A 13,568-nucleotide genomic window follows, 5' to 3' on the forward strand; every position below is an offset into this window, starting at 1 on the left:
CCTAGTCCGGCCCTATCCCACTGTTCCCTGTGCCCAATTCTGTTCCAGTTCCAACACTTCCGCTGCCCATCCTCGTCCCGTTCCCATCAGGGTCCCACCATTTCCCCTGCTTGTTCCCGTTCCCATTCCCATCCCATTCCTATCCCGGTCCCACCGCTTCCCCCACCCATTCCCATTCCCGTTCCTTCGCCCGTTCCCGTTCCCATCCCCTCGCATTCCTATCCCGGTCCCATCACTTCCTCCGCTCGTTCCCGTTCCCGTTCCCGTTCCTGTCCCATTCCCATCCCGTTCCCGTTCCCGTTCCCATCCCGCTCCCGTTCCCGGTGCCAGTCCCGTTCCCGGTCCCATCCCGTTCCCGTTCCCGTTCCCATCTCGCTCCCTTTCCCCTTCCCATCCCACTCCCGTTCCCGTTCCCCTCCCTTCCCGTTCCCGTTCCCGTTCCCCTTCCCCTTCCCGCTCCCGTTCCCGTTCCCGTTCCCGTTCCCGTTCCCGTTCCCATCTCGCTCCCTTTCCCGTCCCCATCCCACTCCCGTTCCCGTTCCCCTCCCTTCCCGTTCCCGTTCCCGTTCCCCTTCCCCTTCCCGCTCCCGTTCCCGTTCCCGTTCCCGTTCCCCTTCCCCTTCCCCTTCCCCTTCCCCTTCCCCTTCCCGCTCCCGTTCCCGTTCCCCTTCCCCTTCCCCTTCCCCTTCCCTTTCCCTTTCCCGTTCCCGTTCCCGTTCCCCTTCCTCTTCCCGTTCCCCTTCCCGTTCCCTTTCCCGTTCCCCTTCCCGTTGCCCTTCCCGTTCCCATGCCGCTCCCGTCCCTCTCCCCGTGCCGGCCGTGCGCTTTTACCCTCCGGCCGCCAGGGGGCGGTAGCGGCCCGAGTGGCCGTGCCGCCGGCGGCGCTCTGTCCCGCGCTGTTCCCGGGCGCTGATTGGTGGCGGCAGGAGCAGCGCGGCGGTGACGCCATTCGCCGTGGCCGCTCCGTCTCCGCGTGCAGCCCCGTGCCCGGTGCCGCGGCCATGGAGTTTCCGGCCGCGCTCTTCCCCTCATACTTCACCGCCGGCCCGCCGCGGGAAGAGGGTGGCCCCGCGCCGGTCGCCGGCTGGGGCGAGCACGGGCAGGTGCTGGAGGCTGGCCCCGGCCGCCGCCAGGTGAGACCCTGCCGCGGGGCCGGGCCGGCCGAGGGAACGGGCAGGACGCTCAGGGGTCGGTCTGACTCTCCCCCTTCGCTCCCCACAGGCGCAGCCGTCGTTCGTGCCCCGCCGTGGCGCGACGGGCGAAAGGTGGGAAGCCGCCGAGGCTGCGGCCGTACCGGTGCTGCTGCCCAGCGCGGGTGAGAGCCGCGGGAGCGGGAGGGAGCTCGGGGGCTGGGGGGAACGTGCCTTCCGCCTCTATCGCTGCCGCTGCCCCACGGTGCTGAGCGGCGTCCCTGTGCTCCGTGTGATGTCGAGCGGCTCTGCCTTCTCCCCACAGGCTGCTGGATCCCCTCGCCTGCGCCTCAGGACATCCTGTACCGCAGCAGCCTGTGCAGGAAGCTCCGGGCAGGCAAGTCTGGAGCTACTCTGGACTTCGCCAAGCAGGTGGGATTTGAGGTGTTGCATCCTGGCATGGACCTGGGGGGCAGTGGGGGACCTTTGCATGCACTGACCCTTTCCCTTCCCTCCCATACAGCTGGGCCATTTCTTTGTGGATCACCCAGAAGATGCTTTTGGCTCCCTGGGGCGTTTGCTACACAAGAACTTCTACCTGGGAAACGCCAAGCTGAAGGTCACTGTCTATCCAGGGATTAACAGTGCTATTCCCCACCCTTCCCTTTGCCAGTCTCAAACTCTGCCCCCTACTCCTGTAGAGACCAGCCCGGAACAGCACCATCCGGATGACGGCCCTGGTGGAGGACATTAACCGTCTGGAGGCCCGACGGTGAGTGTTTCTCTGTCCCCTGCCCTGCAGAGGTCTGGGGGGGCTCCTGCTCTGTCCCCCCACCTGATGCTGTCCATGCCCTGCAGCGGCTGCCCCCGGCAGCACTTGGCCTCCCGCCTGCGCTGGTTCTCCCACCTCTGTCGTGACTGGCTCTTCGAGGTGCCACTGGGGCTGCTGGCAGACTGCCTGCACGAGGAGCTGGCACAGCAGTGGTCCAACCTGCTCTTTGATGACAGCCTCACTGGGGGGGCACTGGCCTGGTTGCCCCCTGAGGACGGGGAGACACCCGTGGGACGCCTGGTGCACCCCGGAGGACAGGCCATGAACCACCTCTGTATCCTTCCCCATGGGGTGTTCCTGGGGCGGGAAGTGGGAGTTGTGTTGCACTGCCCTTAGTCAGCACCTCAGATTTCCAGGATGTGGTGCTGGAGGAGCTGCCCCACGCCCAGGGCTCGCCAGTGCAGTTTGAGCTCAGCGGGCGCATCCGGCAAGTGGCTGCAGCCCGTGTGGATGGGCAAGGTGAGCCATGCCCAGGATCCACATCTCGAGGCAGACAGGATGGAGTGAGGAGGGGCAGCAGGGGCCCCCTGGGATGCTGCCAGATCACGTGCCACCTCCTTCCCTATGGCAGATTTTGTTGGGGTTCGCTCAGACTATCATTGTGGTGTTTGGAGGGTGCCAGGCAAGACAGGAGCAGCTCCCACCCCGCTGCAGGTGATCTGCACTGATGTGCCTGCCTCCTGCCTCACTGTCAGGTAGGTGTTGGAGGAAGGGGTTGTGCAAGGAGGGAGCTCTGCTGGCGCAGCCCTGCTCTGTGTGGCAGGTTCTGTCGCCCCAGGATGATGCTGTGCCCCCTGTCCTGCAGCCCTCACCTTCCCGGGGAGCTGTCTGTCTGCACCCAGAGTGGGACCGTCTACCTCTGGAGCGTTGAGACTGGGTGAGAGAGGGCACTCAGGGCTGTCTAGGGACTCTCGCAGACAGTGGAGTCCCAGGGGATGGGAGGCCAAGTGACTGGGGCAGCCCTCCCCCATGCCAATACTGCTATCTCCCCACAGGCTGCAGCAGCTGCGCCATGACCCCCAGACCATGTTTTTTCGGGACCATTCACCCTGGCGGTGGAGTGACTTCACTGCCCACCCACGGGTGCTCAGCTGTGCTGACCGCACCGGCCTGCAGTGCCTGGATGCCCGGGTGAGCTTGGGAGGGTAGGCGTGGGGCTTGGGGCAGGCAGGGAAGACGGTTCCACGGCCCAGAGTGTTGACTGTGCCCTGTTCCACTGCTGTAGGCCCCCAAGAGATGCCACTTCGACTTGTTCAAGGTGGGCGAGGAAGCTGGCTGCCAGCAGGGCGAGCGTGTGGTGCTGCCCATGTACCTGGGCAGGGCTCACCCCTCACAGTACCTTGTCACCACCCAGGTGAGTCCCACCACAGCTGGGAGCTGGGGAACACACGCTGCACAGCTGTGTCTCCCAGTGCCCACGGGGCATGAGGGTGTTCCATCTGAGGGGAGCTGCCATGGTGCATTGGGGTGTGTCCTGTCTGAGCCAAGACTTCTGTCCTAGTTCTCCATGTATGTGCTGGATGAGCGGTTGCCACTGGTGCCTGTTCTGAAGTGGGCACACATGATGAAGGCACCTCCACTCTTTGCTCACCTGATGCCAGGGAAACCTGGGAGGAGCCACAAGATGCTGCTTGGTGCATCCCGCACGCAGGAGCTGCTGCTTCTGCAATACTGGGGTAAGAGATCAATCTCCAGGGGTGCTACAAAGCCAGGGCTCCTCTGTGCCTCCCTCCTAGCCTCTTTGCTGCTGGGATCAGCTGCTGCTCTGGCATCTGTGCTCACCAGACAGTTTTTGGGGTGTTTCCTCAGGGGGCAGCCAGTCGGCCTGTCAGCTGGCGGGGACTCCACAGAAGCTGCACAGCATCGCAGAGTGCCTGCAGCACCTGCCCACCCAGCTCCCGCACCGCCACCACCTGCTCCAGCAGCGCCTCTCAGCCCCTGCAGCAGGTGAGTGTCCCACACCGGCCCAGGCTGCAGCTCCTGGTGGGGGAGAAGGTGGAACAGAGTGGAAGTGTAGCCTTTGTCATGGCCTGGCTGGAGGGTGGCTGAAAAAGCAAGAGCAAAGCCCTGAACAATGCTGCGGAAGCGATTAATGACATAGAAAAGGATGTACAGGGCAGGAGTCAGCAGTGAGGGTGCCCACTGAGGAGTGGAGGCAGTCCCCACTGCTGGCCAGGCCCCTGAAATATTCCTAGGACTGGAACCCTGGTGACAATGCCTTTCCTCTTCCTGCAGGGCTGGCTGCCACACTGCAGGAGGATGGACCACGCAAGTCCATGTTGATTTTCCAGCTCTCTGAGGCTGGGGATGTCTTCTGCCAGAGGCTGATCCACAAGGCAGCACAGCCCCCTGCACCCCCATCAAGGGATGAGGCCACAACAGCCCCTGGCTCTTCCCCCCTCTTCGAGGCTCCAGCCAGCAGCCCACATGGCTTGGGCAGTGAGGGAGAAGAGGAGGAAGAGCAAACATTCTATTTGCCCAACCTGGAGGTGATTATCCACGAGGAGGAGGAGGACGTGGGCACGCCAGCACCCCTGGACGAAGCTGAACTACTGCAGGAGCCCTTTGCCAGCCCCCCGCCCTCGCCAGCAGTGCCCAGCCCAGCTGCAGCCCTGCGGTACCGCCGCTGGCTGAGGGCCCTTTCCAGGGCCTGGAGGGAGCCTCCCCAGCACACCTGGCCCCCCAGCCTCAGCCAGAGGCGCCTCTTCACCCGCAGAGATCTGGAGGGGCCAGCAGGCCCCAGCAGCCTGCAGAAGCAGATGCGCCAGCGGCTACGCCAAACCATGCAGGAACGGGGCCGCATCCAGCGCTGGGAACCTTTGGCCCTCCAGCCCGCTCCCCTGCCACAGACCCTGGAGCTGGCAGGGGGTCTGGACCCCCTGAGTAACCGTCTGACAGCAGCTTGGGCTGGGGACTGGGACCAGTGGTGGGAGGAGAGGACGAGCTTCAGTGTGGCACAGAGACAGCGGGCACTGCGGGAGCGGCGGCGGCGGCAGAAGCGAGCCCAGGGCCACCGCAGCCTTTCGGCCAGCTTCACCTCCTCCCTCACCTACCAGTCTGAGCTGTCCGAGCTGAGTGATGTGGGCCCCTCGCTGCTCTCCCCCGGCCGTCCATCCGTTCTCTCCCAGGAGGGCTCACCACCAGCAGGCAGCCCCCCAGTTCGCAGCCACCCACCCTCACCAGCGCCTGACGAAGCCCTGCTGTCTTCACAGAGCCTGCGCTGCCGCGGCATCCCCAAGGAGCGGCGGAAAACGCTGCGGGACTACTTGTCCGTGTGGGCCGAGGGGCCCCCCGAGCCCCCAGAGCTCCCTGGCAGCCAGGCCAGCCAGCTGTGCTTCCCGTCTTCACAGAGCCAGCTGTCCTCCGCCTCGCAGCCCCGCCGCAAGCGCCCACGAATGGGCTTCTGAGTGCAAATAAACCTGCTTGGCACAGCCTTCCTCCCGGGGTCCTCAATTGTTTGGTCAAGGCACCCACGCTTAGGGGCAGGGGAGGTCGGGCCGGACGCCCGGGGTTGGGACTCCCCTCGGGGAGGGAGTGACCATCTTCCCCGGTCGAAGGGTTCCCTCCGGGATGCTCCAACGCGAAGGTTGCCCGCATGCCCGGCGTGGTGGCGCTTTAAGGGGGCGGGAGCGGGGCGGGTGCAGTGCCGGGGGCGGGAGCGGCGGCCATGGCGGCGGTGCTGGCGCGGGGACTGGTGCGGGGCGCGCTGCGCCCGGCGCAGGTGGGCGCGGGGGGACGCGGGGATGGGGGACCCGGGATAAGGGGGGCACACCGGGGTGTGCGGGGTAACAGGGGCAATAGAGCGGGTCTATACCGTGCTCGCCATTACTTACACCTTCGGGCAAAGTCCGCGGCGGGCATGAGCGCCGGCCCGCGCACCCCTAGGCCACGGCCCGGCGCCTCGGAGCACCCGTGGGTATCCACCCGTGGGTATCCACTCCCAGCCCAGCGTGCGCCTCTTTGGGCACAGCCGCACCCCCAGGGCACAGATCTCTGTCAGGCCTGTGGACAGCCGCCTGTTAGCCTAGTGAGCACAGCCCACTGTCCAGGCTGTGGATAGTCCCCGGTCACCCCTGTCAGCACAGCCTGCTACCAGCCCCCTGGGCATCTGCCTCTCTTACCCCTATTACTGTTACCCCGTGTGCACCCCCCCTGTGCCCCATGTGGTACCCCCGTCACAGCCAAGCATCACTCCCGTGTGCACCCCCAGGACCCCTGTATGAATCCCACCACTTTCCACATGCATTCCGCATCACATCCACCATCACCCCATTAGTCCGATCACCCCCAGTGTACCCTGCATCACCCCACATGCATCCCTCGCCCATATTCCAGCGTGCACTGCATGTCAGCCCTCTGTGCATCCCCCCACGTGTCCCCTGCCACCCCCACTTGCATCCCACCATTACACCCATGTGCTCCTCTCTATCACCTTGCACGCGTGTTCCCCCCCATGCCCCCACCCACCCCCACGGTGGTGTCCTTGTCCTTGTCCCCATGGGCACAGGCTGTAAGCCACGTATGCCCTGCAGCTCCGGCAGTGTGTGTCAGCGCCCGGCAGACAGGATGGGGAGGTGGGCAAGGCGCAGCAGGCAGCAGCGGCTGGCGAGGAGGCAGGAGTGCAGCCCACCATCTTCAGCAAGATCATCGACCGCACCATCCCTGCCACCATTCTCTATGAGGATGACAAGGTAGCTGGGACAGCAGGAGCTGTGTCCCCACCGAGGCAGGGGGGCAGAACCCACGGGTGTGGGGCTTACCCTGCTCCCCCTGGTAGTGCCTCGTTTTCCGTGATGTGGCCCCACAAGCACCCGTGCACTTCCTGGTGATCCCCAAGCGTCCCATCCCCCGGATCAGCCGCGTGGGTCCCCAGGACACTGAGGTGAGTCCAGAGAGGTCCCTGGGACATTGGTGGTGGGGGTCATACAGTGCTGACCTGCCACTCCCCCCTCCTTCAGCTGCTGGGGCACCTGATGGTGGTGGCGGCAAGCACGGCACAGGCAGAGGGGCTGGCTGATGGCTACCGCCTTGGTGAGTTGATATCCCCTATCATGCCATGGGGCAGGACCCTCACTGGTACTCCTGGGGGGCTGGGGACAAAGAGGGTGGCCTGACCCTTGTACCTCTCCTGACAGTAATCAACGATGGGAAACATGGCTCACAGTCTGTCTACCACCTACACCTCCATGTGCTGGGGGGGCGGCAGATGGGCTGGCCCCCTGGCTAATGCCCACTACCCACTTGCTCTCTAATAAAACATCTCCTTGGTGGCAACTTCAGTGGCTCTGTGTCGGGGTGGCTTTTTTGGGCGTGGAGGTGGCTGGCCTGAGCAGGGCAGGGCTGGCCTCCATTGTCACAGCAGTAGAGTTGATACCCTGCTTTTTGCAGAGGGTCTGGGCTCCCCACATACCAACCCCACAGTTGAAGCAGAAGGGTTTTGTGGGGCTGCTCACAGGCAAAAGACTCATCTTGGTGCTGGGCTAGGGAAGCAGGCTGGGTGCCACAAGGTTGTCCCCAAGGTGGGGAACATCCTAGGGGTGTCAGTAGTGCGCCATGTCCAGGGCTGCCCAGCCAGCCCCACTGCCACCACGCAGCCCCAGCATCCCTGAATGCCCCTGCTCTGCCTCAGGTTGCCCCCCTGCCAGCCCCCCTGTGTTGCCCCCAGAGTCCTGCACTGGACACTGATGTTTCCCTGCTTTTCAAAACCAGTTAATTGCACTAGATTGATCTAAATGCCCTCGGAGCAGGCTTGTTGACTGCATGTATACTTCTTGTCCACCCCAGATGGGCCTCTCTGGAAGCTCCCAGGAGGATCATAACCCTGAGCAGAGCACAGGGCAGGACAGGCTGTGTGGTGGGTGGACCAGCTGCCCCCTCCATGTACACATACCCGTGTACTCTCCCACTATACTGCTTGTGTGTGCACTGCCATGCAAAACCCAACTGCGCTGCTCACCCCAGACCCCCCACCTACCCACCTCCGAGGGAAACTCACTGCATTGCTCACCCCAGACCCCTCCCCAAGCACACTGAGGAAAACACATTGTACCCTTCGCTGCAGACCCCACAACCGTCAATCACCGATGGAAACTGCACACTCCAGAGCCCCCTGCACACAAAGCCCCGCCGCTCCGAGCACGCACGGCGCTGTTTACAGGCCTTGACCGGGGCTGGGCCCGCACGTGTCGGCGCCGGCCCCGTGAGGGGAGCACACGCGGGGCTCGGCGCATGCGGCCGCTGCTCCCTGCCGCGTGCCTCCTGCGCCCGCTGCTCCGTGGCCGCCTGCCGGGGCTATATTTAGTGGCCGGGGCCGGTGCTGGCGCGGTGCACGGCACACCTGGCACCGCCGTCGGGACCGCCTGGGCCCCCGCCAGCCGCCGCGCAGGGGACCGCAGCCCGCCGGGGAGAATGGCGGCTCTGTTCATCCCCCGGCTCGGTGGCGCTGGCGGCGGGGGGCCCCCGGGAGCTGTGTGGGGCTGTGGCAGAGCCCAGTCACTTCGCACACATACACACCCAGTATAGTATGGGGAATGTTTTCGGGGTGTAAATGAGCCTTAAAATTGTTGATACTGCTGCTTCCTGCCTCTGAGGCTCAGCACGGGCTGGGGCTGCTCTTGAACTGAGGACAGCCCTGAGTTCAGCCTTTGGGATATGTACCCCAAAGAAGATTGGGCGTCCCTGGCGTGGTGGGGACGCTAAAGAGGCGCCAGGGATCCCCAGGACATCATCCCCCAGGGCTCACCCAGACTAGTCCCACAGGGAGTGCTGTATTGGGCACAGGGCACGGGCTGGCACGCGAGGTCAGGGCCAGTCGCCTGCCATCGTGTTTCTTCCTGTGCCAGGTTTATTTTGTCAGTCCCCGAGCAGCGGCAGGGCAGGACAGTGGGCACAGCCCCATGGGGCCGAGGCGGGGGGGGGGGGGGGGGAACGGGGCCCAACGGCTGTTTTGGTTCCTCAGCCGGAGAGGATCACAAATGACGCAAGTTCCCAAAAGAGCCGGGCGGGGGGGCTGCGAGGGATGTGTCAGCCGGCGGCGAGAGGCAGCCAGATGTGCTCCAGCAGCTCCAGGGCTGCTGCCCCGAGCTGATGCTGCCAGAGCACAGCCCCACAGTGATGCCCCACAGACCACCCCAGGATGGTTTGCCCCACAGTGGGTGCGCACACCCGGGGTGACATCGCCAGGCTCCCTGTCCTACAGTGTACTTTGGTGCTGTTGGTGTCCCTTCAGTATCCCTCAGGCTCCCCTGCTGCCTAGCCATGGGTAAGCCCACGGGTGTTTGGTGAGGAATCTGAGGATGCTCCTAGGAAGACCTCCAAGGGATACAAGCAGGAGCAGGATCCCCAGGCTGCCACCCCTTCAGCAAGAGCTGGCCTAGGGGTGCACCTCAGGGTCCACCACAGGGCCCGTGGGCTGAGCATGGGGTCAAAACCAGCAGCATGGAACCCAGAACCCTCACAGTGAGCTGCCAGTCCTGGGGGCACCCTGGCACCACCTCTCACCCTGCTCAGGGGCAGCAGGGCTTATGTGGCCCCAGCATGGGGAAGCCATGAGATGAGCTTGGGACACATCTCCCATTTCTCCCTCCTCCCTGCAGCTGTGCAGCAGATGGGCTTGGAGGAGCCCCTGCTTGGCACGGGGCCGAGGGCCCACAGGGAGGAGCGGTCCCCAGTGGGGGCCCCCCCGGCCTGCCGAGGCCAGAAGGACCAAGCACATCCCCAGCCAGGAAAAACAGAGGCCCCAGCGCAGAGTGCACGGTGCCCCGTCGGCGCACACCGCAAAGCGCTGGAATAACAGCCCTCACTCCCGAGCCCGCCGCCTGCTATCAAAGGGCCCTTCTTCTGCTCGGCCTCTGTGGGGATGGGGCCGGGGGCCCATCGAGGGCTGGTGGTGAGAGGAGGCTGCTTCTCCATGCCGGTGGGCAAAGCTTCACCCAGCCAGGCGCCGGGCACGTCCCACCCTATCACCCTAGGGCAGCTGGGGGTCCCTGGGGCAAGCGGGCGTATTCCAGTGCCAGGCCCAAACAGTGTGGTGGTCACTTGGGTCAAGCCGTGGGGAGCAGTGTGTCCTCAGGAGCCCTGGGCATGTCCCTTCTGCTGCCCCAGTGGGGCTGTGCTGGCTCTGCCCAGGTACAGTGCACCCCCGAGAGACCCCGCAACTAGCTCTGCCCTAAGTGCACTTGGGACAAGATGGCGTGGGGTACGTGGACTCCAGAGGTGGGTATAGCCTTGATCCTGTAGTGCAGTGTGGACACCTCTGTGTCCCTGCAGCCCCGTGTGCCCATCCCCTGACATTCCCATCCCTCTGCACTCCCGTGCCCTGCACCACCGTCCCTCCATGTCCCTGCTCCCCATGCCCCACACAGCCCGTCCCCCCATGTCCCTGCATCCCGTGCCCCACACAGCCCCGTTCGCCCGTGTCCCTGCTCCCTGTGCCCCACGCAGCCCCATCCCTCCGTGTCTCTGCACCCCGTGCCCCACACAGCCCCGTGCCCTGTGTCTCTGCTCCCCGTGCCCCACATAGCCCTGTGCCCCACATAGCCCTGTGCCCCGTACCCCACACAGCCCCCTGCCCCACACACCCCCGTCCGCCCTCACCGTCCCCTCACGCCGACCACGCCCCGCCTTGCCCACTCCTTCTAGGCCACGCCCACGATCCGTTTAACTAATCATCTTGCCCCGCCTAGTTTGGGGGACGGTCACGCCCCCTCCGTGTCTCCCCGCCAATGGGAAGCGCGCACGCGCGCGGCTGCCCCCCCCCCCCCCCATCCCCGGGCGCGCGGCCGCCGGGCACCGTCTCCATGGTGAGAGGCGCGTTCCCGCCGCGCGCACGCGCAATGGAGGCAGGAGGCGGCTGCGGCGGGGGGTGCGGCCCAGGCTGCGGGCAGCGAGAGCCCGCGGGGTAACCCCGGGGGGAGAGCCGGGGCAGGGCCTGTGGAGCGCTGGGGGCCAGGGGGGAATGACACGACGGTGGGTCCGAGCTGTGGGGAGGTCGCCAGCAAGAGGGGGCTGAGCCCAGGCAGGGGGGTGGGGAACCGTGTTGGTGCTGGAGATCTAGGGGACAGAAGGGAGTTACGGAGGGGGAGACCCCTCGAGATGACAGGCCCAGCAGCAGGTACTGCTTTTCTCCCCCAAAAGGAGAGGAATCCCTTGTCCCAGTGTGGGGGTGACACTCCAGAGGACCCAGGGTCAGGACGCGGCCTGTGCTGGTGGGGGCTGGGGACGCGGTTGGCAATGGCGGATGCGCCGCGCTGCCTTTCTTCAGGGTCTATTCCCGTCTGCAGGGACGCTCTGAGGAGCCATGTGGGTCCCAGATGCCATGGGGAGAGGCCACCGGTCAGGATCCAGCGTAATGAGCCCCTGCCCGAGGAGAGGCTCCCGTGCTGCGGGGAGACGCTTACAACCACCACCAAGAGGCTCCGGGAGATGTCAGAGATAGCCGAGCCGCCCCAGGAGACAGCAGACACAGATGAGCTGCCCACTGTGCCCCTACCAGTCGTGCCCAGCCGGGTGCCATCCCCAGAGATTAGGAAGAATCCCTCTGAGATCAAGCTGCCTCCCTGGCTTGGAAAGTGGGGGACCGGCTCTGAGGAGAAGTCTCCCACCACACTGCCGGCGCTGCCCCCCGCTCCTCCCACGCCAGCAGAGAAGCCCAGCCAGGCGGTGCCCCAGCGGAGCCGTGTGACCCATGACTGGCAGAAGGAGGTAACTCCATAAGGGAAAATGCCCCTCCAAGTTGGCCCCATCATGTCCCACATGCTGATCTTGTGAAGCTCCCTACTCCTGGGCAGACACATCTCTTTAAATAGCCACCCGGACGACCTTGAGCCCAGCAGGATGGAAAAGGGATGAAACTCAATAGCACAAAAGGCACAGGCAGGCACGTGGGGAGTAACAGTAAGGCAGGAGGGGAGCTGGGATCTCGCTGCTGGGAAGCCAGAGCTGTGTGTCACGGCTCATCACAGTGATGTGGGGATGCCTGCTTGGGCAAGCCAAGCTGGGGGGCACCTGGTGGACCAAACTGGGGCACACCCTGGGGACTCCATGGGTTGTTCAAGTGCTGTAAGAACGCTTGCTCAGGAGCAGTCTGGGCACCCAGGTGCTTGGGACTGCCACACAAGGCTGGCTGACCTCCACCAGGCAGCACAGGTCAGCCCTGCCCAAGCTGTGTCCCTGCTCCAGCTTTCCCAGGCTTCTGGCCAGAAAGATGATAACACCTCTTTACAGCTTATGCCTCTAGGGCTATCAAAAGCCTAAAAGCCAGGAGCAGGCATGGGGAAGTGCAGTACGGGCTCCTGCCTCCTTCCACAGCCCCCACTGTCCATCCCTAGGTAGTCGTGGATCCCCTGGACTCTCGGCCAAGGAAGGATTTAGGCAGTGAGGACTTACAGCGTGGCTACGATGGACTGCCAATCCACCAATTTCTCTCCTCACTCACTGACAGCTCCCCCCCGAAGGACTGCCCACCCCTCAGGGCTGTGCTGCTGGGGCAAGGTGAGGCTGGCCCCCACAAGCCATGTGCACCCCGAAAAGGCAGCAGGGGAATCTTAGCTGGGAGGCTGATGGCACCTTCCCCTCTGCAGGGCAGCGGAAGGCCGCACTGGCATCCATGCTCTATGAGAAATACAGGCAAGCCTGCACTCCCTCATGAGACCCACCCTTGGGGCTGTGCCCCAGAGGAGGGGACCTGGGGAGGTGGGGATCCCAGAGCTGAGAGGTGTGGGGTCTGCTCTGACTGCAGCAAGGAGACGGAGGAGGAGATCCGACCCTGCCCGAAGCGCATGGAATCTATCTCCACCACACACCACGACTACCGTGCCCTGGGTTTCCAGTCCACACCCCAGCCCATCACCCAGGTACAGGCAGTAGATATTATCCCCAGCAGCTTGCAGCAGCCACCAGGGAGGCAGCGAGGCTCTTGTCCTGCTGAGCATGCCATCCCCTCCGCTCACATTTTGCTTCCACTGCAGCGTCACGATTACTTAACAGAGCAGCCAACCAGCTTCTGGATGGAGCAAGCCCGTGGACTGCCGGTAAGGCCCCACCACCCTGTCCTGCCAGTACCCTGGGAGTCTCAGCTGCTGACAGAGATCTCTCCAATTCTCTCCTCTCCAGGGTGTCACTGCCTTCTTCGGCAGAAACATTCCCTTCAAGAGGAATGCAGACTTCTCCACTCCCATTACCATGTACTTAGGGCATCCTGAGCCCTTCAACCTCTGTAACCCCTATGACCCCCTGAGCAGACAGCTCCAGCCCCACAAGTAATAAAAAACAAGGGGACACAGGTGGTCCCAGCATCCTTGCCTACCCCAAGGCTGTCCTCAATCTGGATGTTTGGAGGGGGAGCACTGCGTTCCTGAGATCTCAAATCCCATGAGAGCATGAAGCAAAATGGAAAACCCTGTTTTCAGCCCTGTTGCAAGTCACTGTTGACCAAAAATACACTGTGGTCCCAAGATTTCCTCCTTAGGCATGGAGGCAGAGCCCCTGGGACACGTCCCCTCCCGGCACAGGCAGTGGGTGACAGGCAGCCGTTGTTCCAGTCCCCAGGCACAGGTGTGTTCCAGTAAGAGGCGGCAGCGGGGCGGCCAGAGCATGAGCTCAGAGGA

At 64.2% G+C, this 13,568-nt stretch overlaps 3 protein-coding genes across 3 annotated transcripts; all 3 read left to right on the forward strand.

Annotated features, from left to right (window-relative positions):
• Window positions 1–1,001: 1,001 nt before the first annotated feature.
• Window positions 1,002–5,378, forward strand: TAF1C (TATA-box binding protein associated factor, RNA polymerase I subunit C). The gene is made up of 14 exons (XM_066569232.1): window positions 1,002–1,133; window positions 1,222–1,315; window positions 1,456–1,562; window positions 1,654–1,749; window positions 1,832–1,902; window positions 1,989–2,236; window positions 2,311–2,421; window positions 2,534–2,657; window positions 2,768–2,839; window positions 2,958–3,093; window positions 3,188–3,316; window positions 3,464–3,638; window positions 3,772–3,909; window positions 4,198–5,378. The coding sequence occupies exons 1-14, from the start codon at window positions 1,002–1,004 to the stop codon at window positions 5,367–5,369; spliced, it is 2,805 nt and encodes a 934-aa protein (XP_066425329.1). The 3' UTR covers window positions 5,370–5,378.
• A 233-nt stretch (window positions 5,379–5,611) lies between these two features.
• HINT2 (histidine triad nucleotide binding protein 2) lies at window positions 5,612–7,241 on the forward strand. Its single transcript, XM_066569334.1, has 5 exons — window positions 5,612–5,683; window positions 6,495–6,653; window positions 6,740–6,844; window positions 6,921–6,993; window positions 7,098–7,241. Exons 1-5 carry the CDS (start codon window positions 5,630–5,632, stop codon window positions 7,187–7,189), a joined length of 483 nt encoding a protein of 160 aa, XP_066425431.1. The 5' UTR covers window positions 5,612–5,629; the 3' UTR covers window positions 7,190–7,241.
• A 3,555-nt stretch (window positions 7,242–10,796) lies between these two features.
• On the forward strand, window positions 10,797–13,272 carry SPAG8 (sperm associated antigen 8). Its single transcript, XM_066569387.1, has 7 exons — window positions 10,797–10,861; window positions 11,244–11,664; window positions 12,291–12,453; window positions 12,543–12,588; window positions 12,701–12,815; window positions 12,930–12,992; window positions 13,075–13,272. The coding sequence occupies exons 1-7, from the start codon at window positions 10,797–10,799 to the stop codon at window positions 13,222–13,224; spliced, it is 1,023 nt and encodes a 340-aa protein (XP_066425484.1). The 3' UTR covers window positions 13,225–13,272.
• Window positions 13,273–13,568: the final 296 nt, after the last annotated feature.

This window comes from Molothrus aeneus, chromosome Z (assembly GCF_037042795.1).
Source record: "Molothrus aeneus isolate 106 chromosome Z, BPBGC_Maene_1.0, whole genome shotgun sequence".
NCBI classification, from domain to species: domain Eukaryota; kingdom Metazoa; phylum Chordata; class Aves; order Passeriformes; family Icteridae; genus Molothrus; species Molothrus aeneus.

Excerpts from the sequence above, each read along its gene's own strand:
- TAF1C (XM_066569232.1), top strand. The coding sequence starts at position 1,002 with ATGGAGTTTCCGGCCGCGCTCTTCCCCTCATACTTCACCGCCGGCCCG. Across the intron at positions 2,422-2,533 it reads AGCCCGTGTGGATGGGCAAG|ATTTTGTTGGGGTTCGCTCA; the intron begins GTGAGCCATGCC and ends TCCCTATGGCAG. Across the intron at positions 2,658-2,767 it reads GCCTCCTGCCTCACTGTCAG|CCCTCACCTTCCCGGGGAGC; the intron begins GTAGGTGTTGGA and ends CCTGTCCTGCAG.
- HINT2 (XM_066569334.1), top strand. The coding sequence starts at position 5,630 with ATGGCGGCGGTGCTGGCGCGGGGACTGGTGCGGGGCGCGCTGCGCCCG. Across the intron at positions 5,684-6,494 it reads GCGCGCTGCGCCCGGCGCAG|CTCCGGCAGTGTGTGTCAGC; the intron begins GTGGGCGCGGGG and ends TATGCCCTGCAG. Across the intron at positions 6,654-6,739 it reads TTCTCTATGAGGATGACAAG|TGCCTCGTTTTCCGTGATGT; the intron begins GTAGCTGGGACA and ends TCCCCCTGGTAG.
- SPAG8 (XM_066569387.1), top strand. The coding sequence starts at position 10,797 with ATGGAGGCAGGAGGCGGCTGCGGCGGGGGGTGCGGCCCAGGCTGCGGG. Across the intron at positions 10,862-11,243 it reads GGGCAGCGAGAGCCCGCGGG|GGACGCTCTGAGGAGCCATG; the intron begins GTAACCCCGGGG and ends TCCCGTCTGCAG. Across the intron at positions 12,993-13,074 it reads AGCAAGCCCGTGGACTGCCG|GGTGTCACTGCCTTCTTCGG; the intron begins GTAAGGCCCCAC and ends TCTCCTCTCCAG.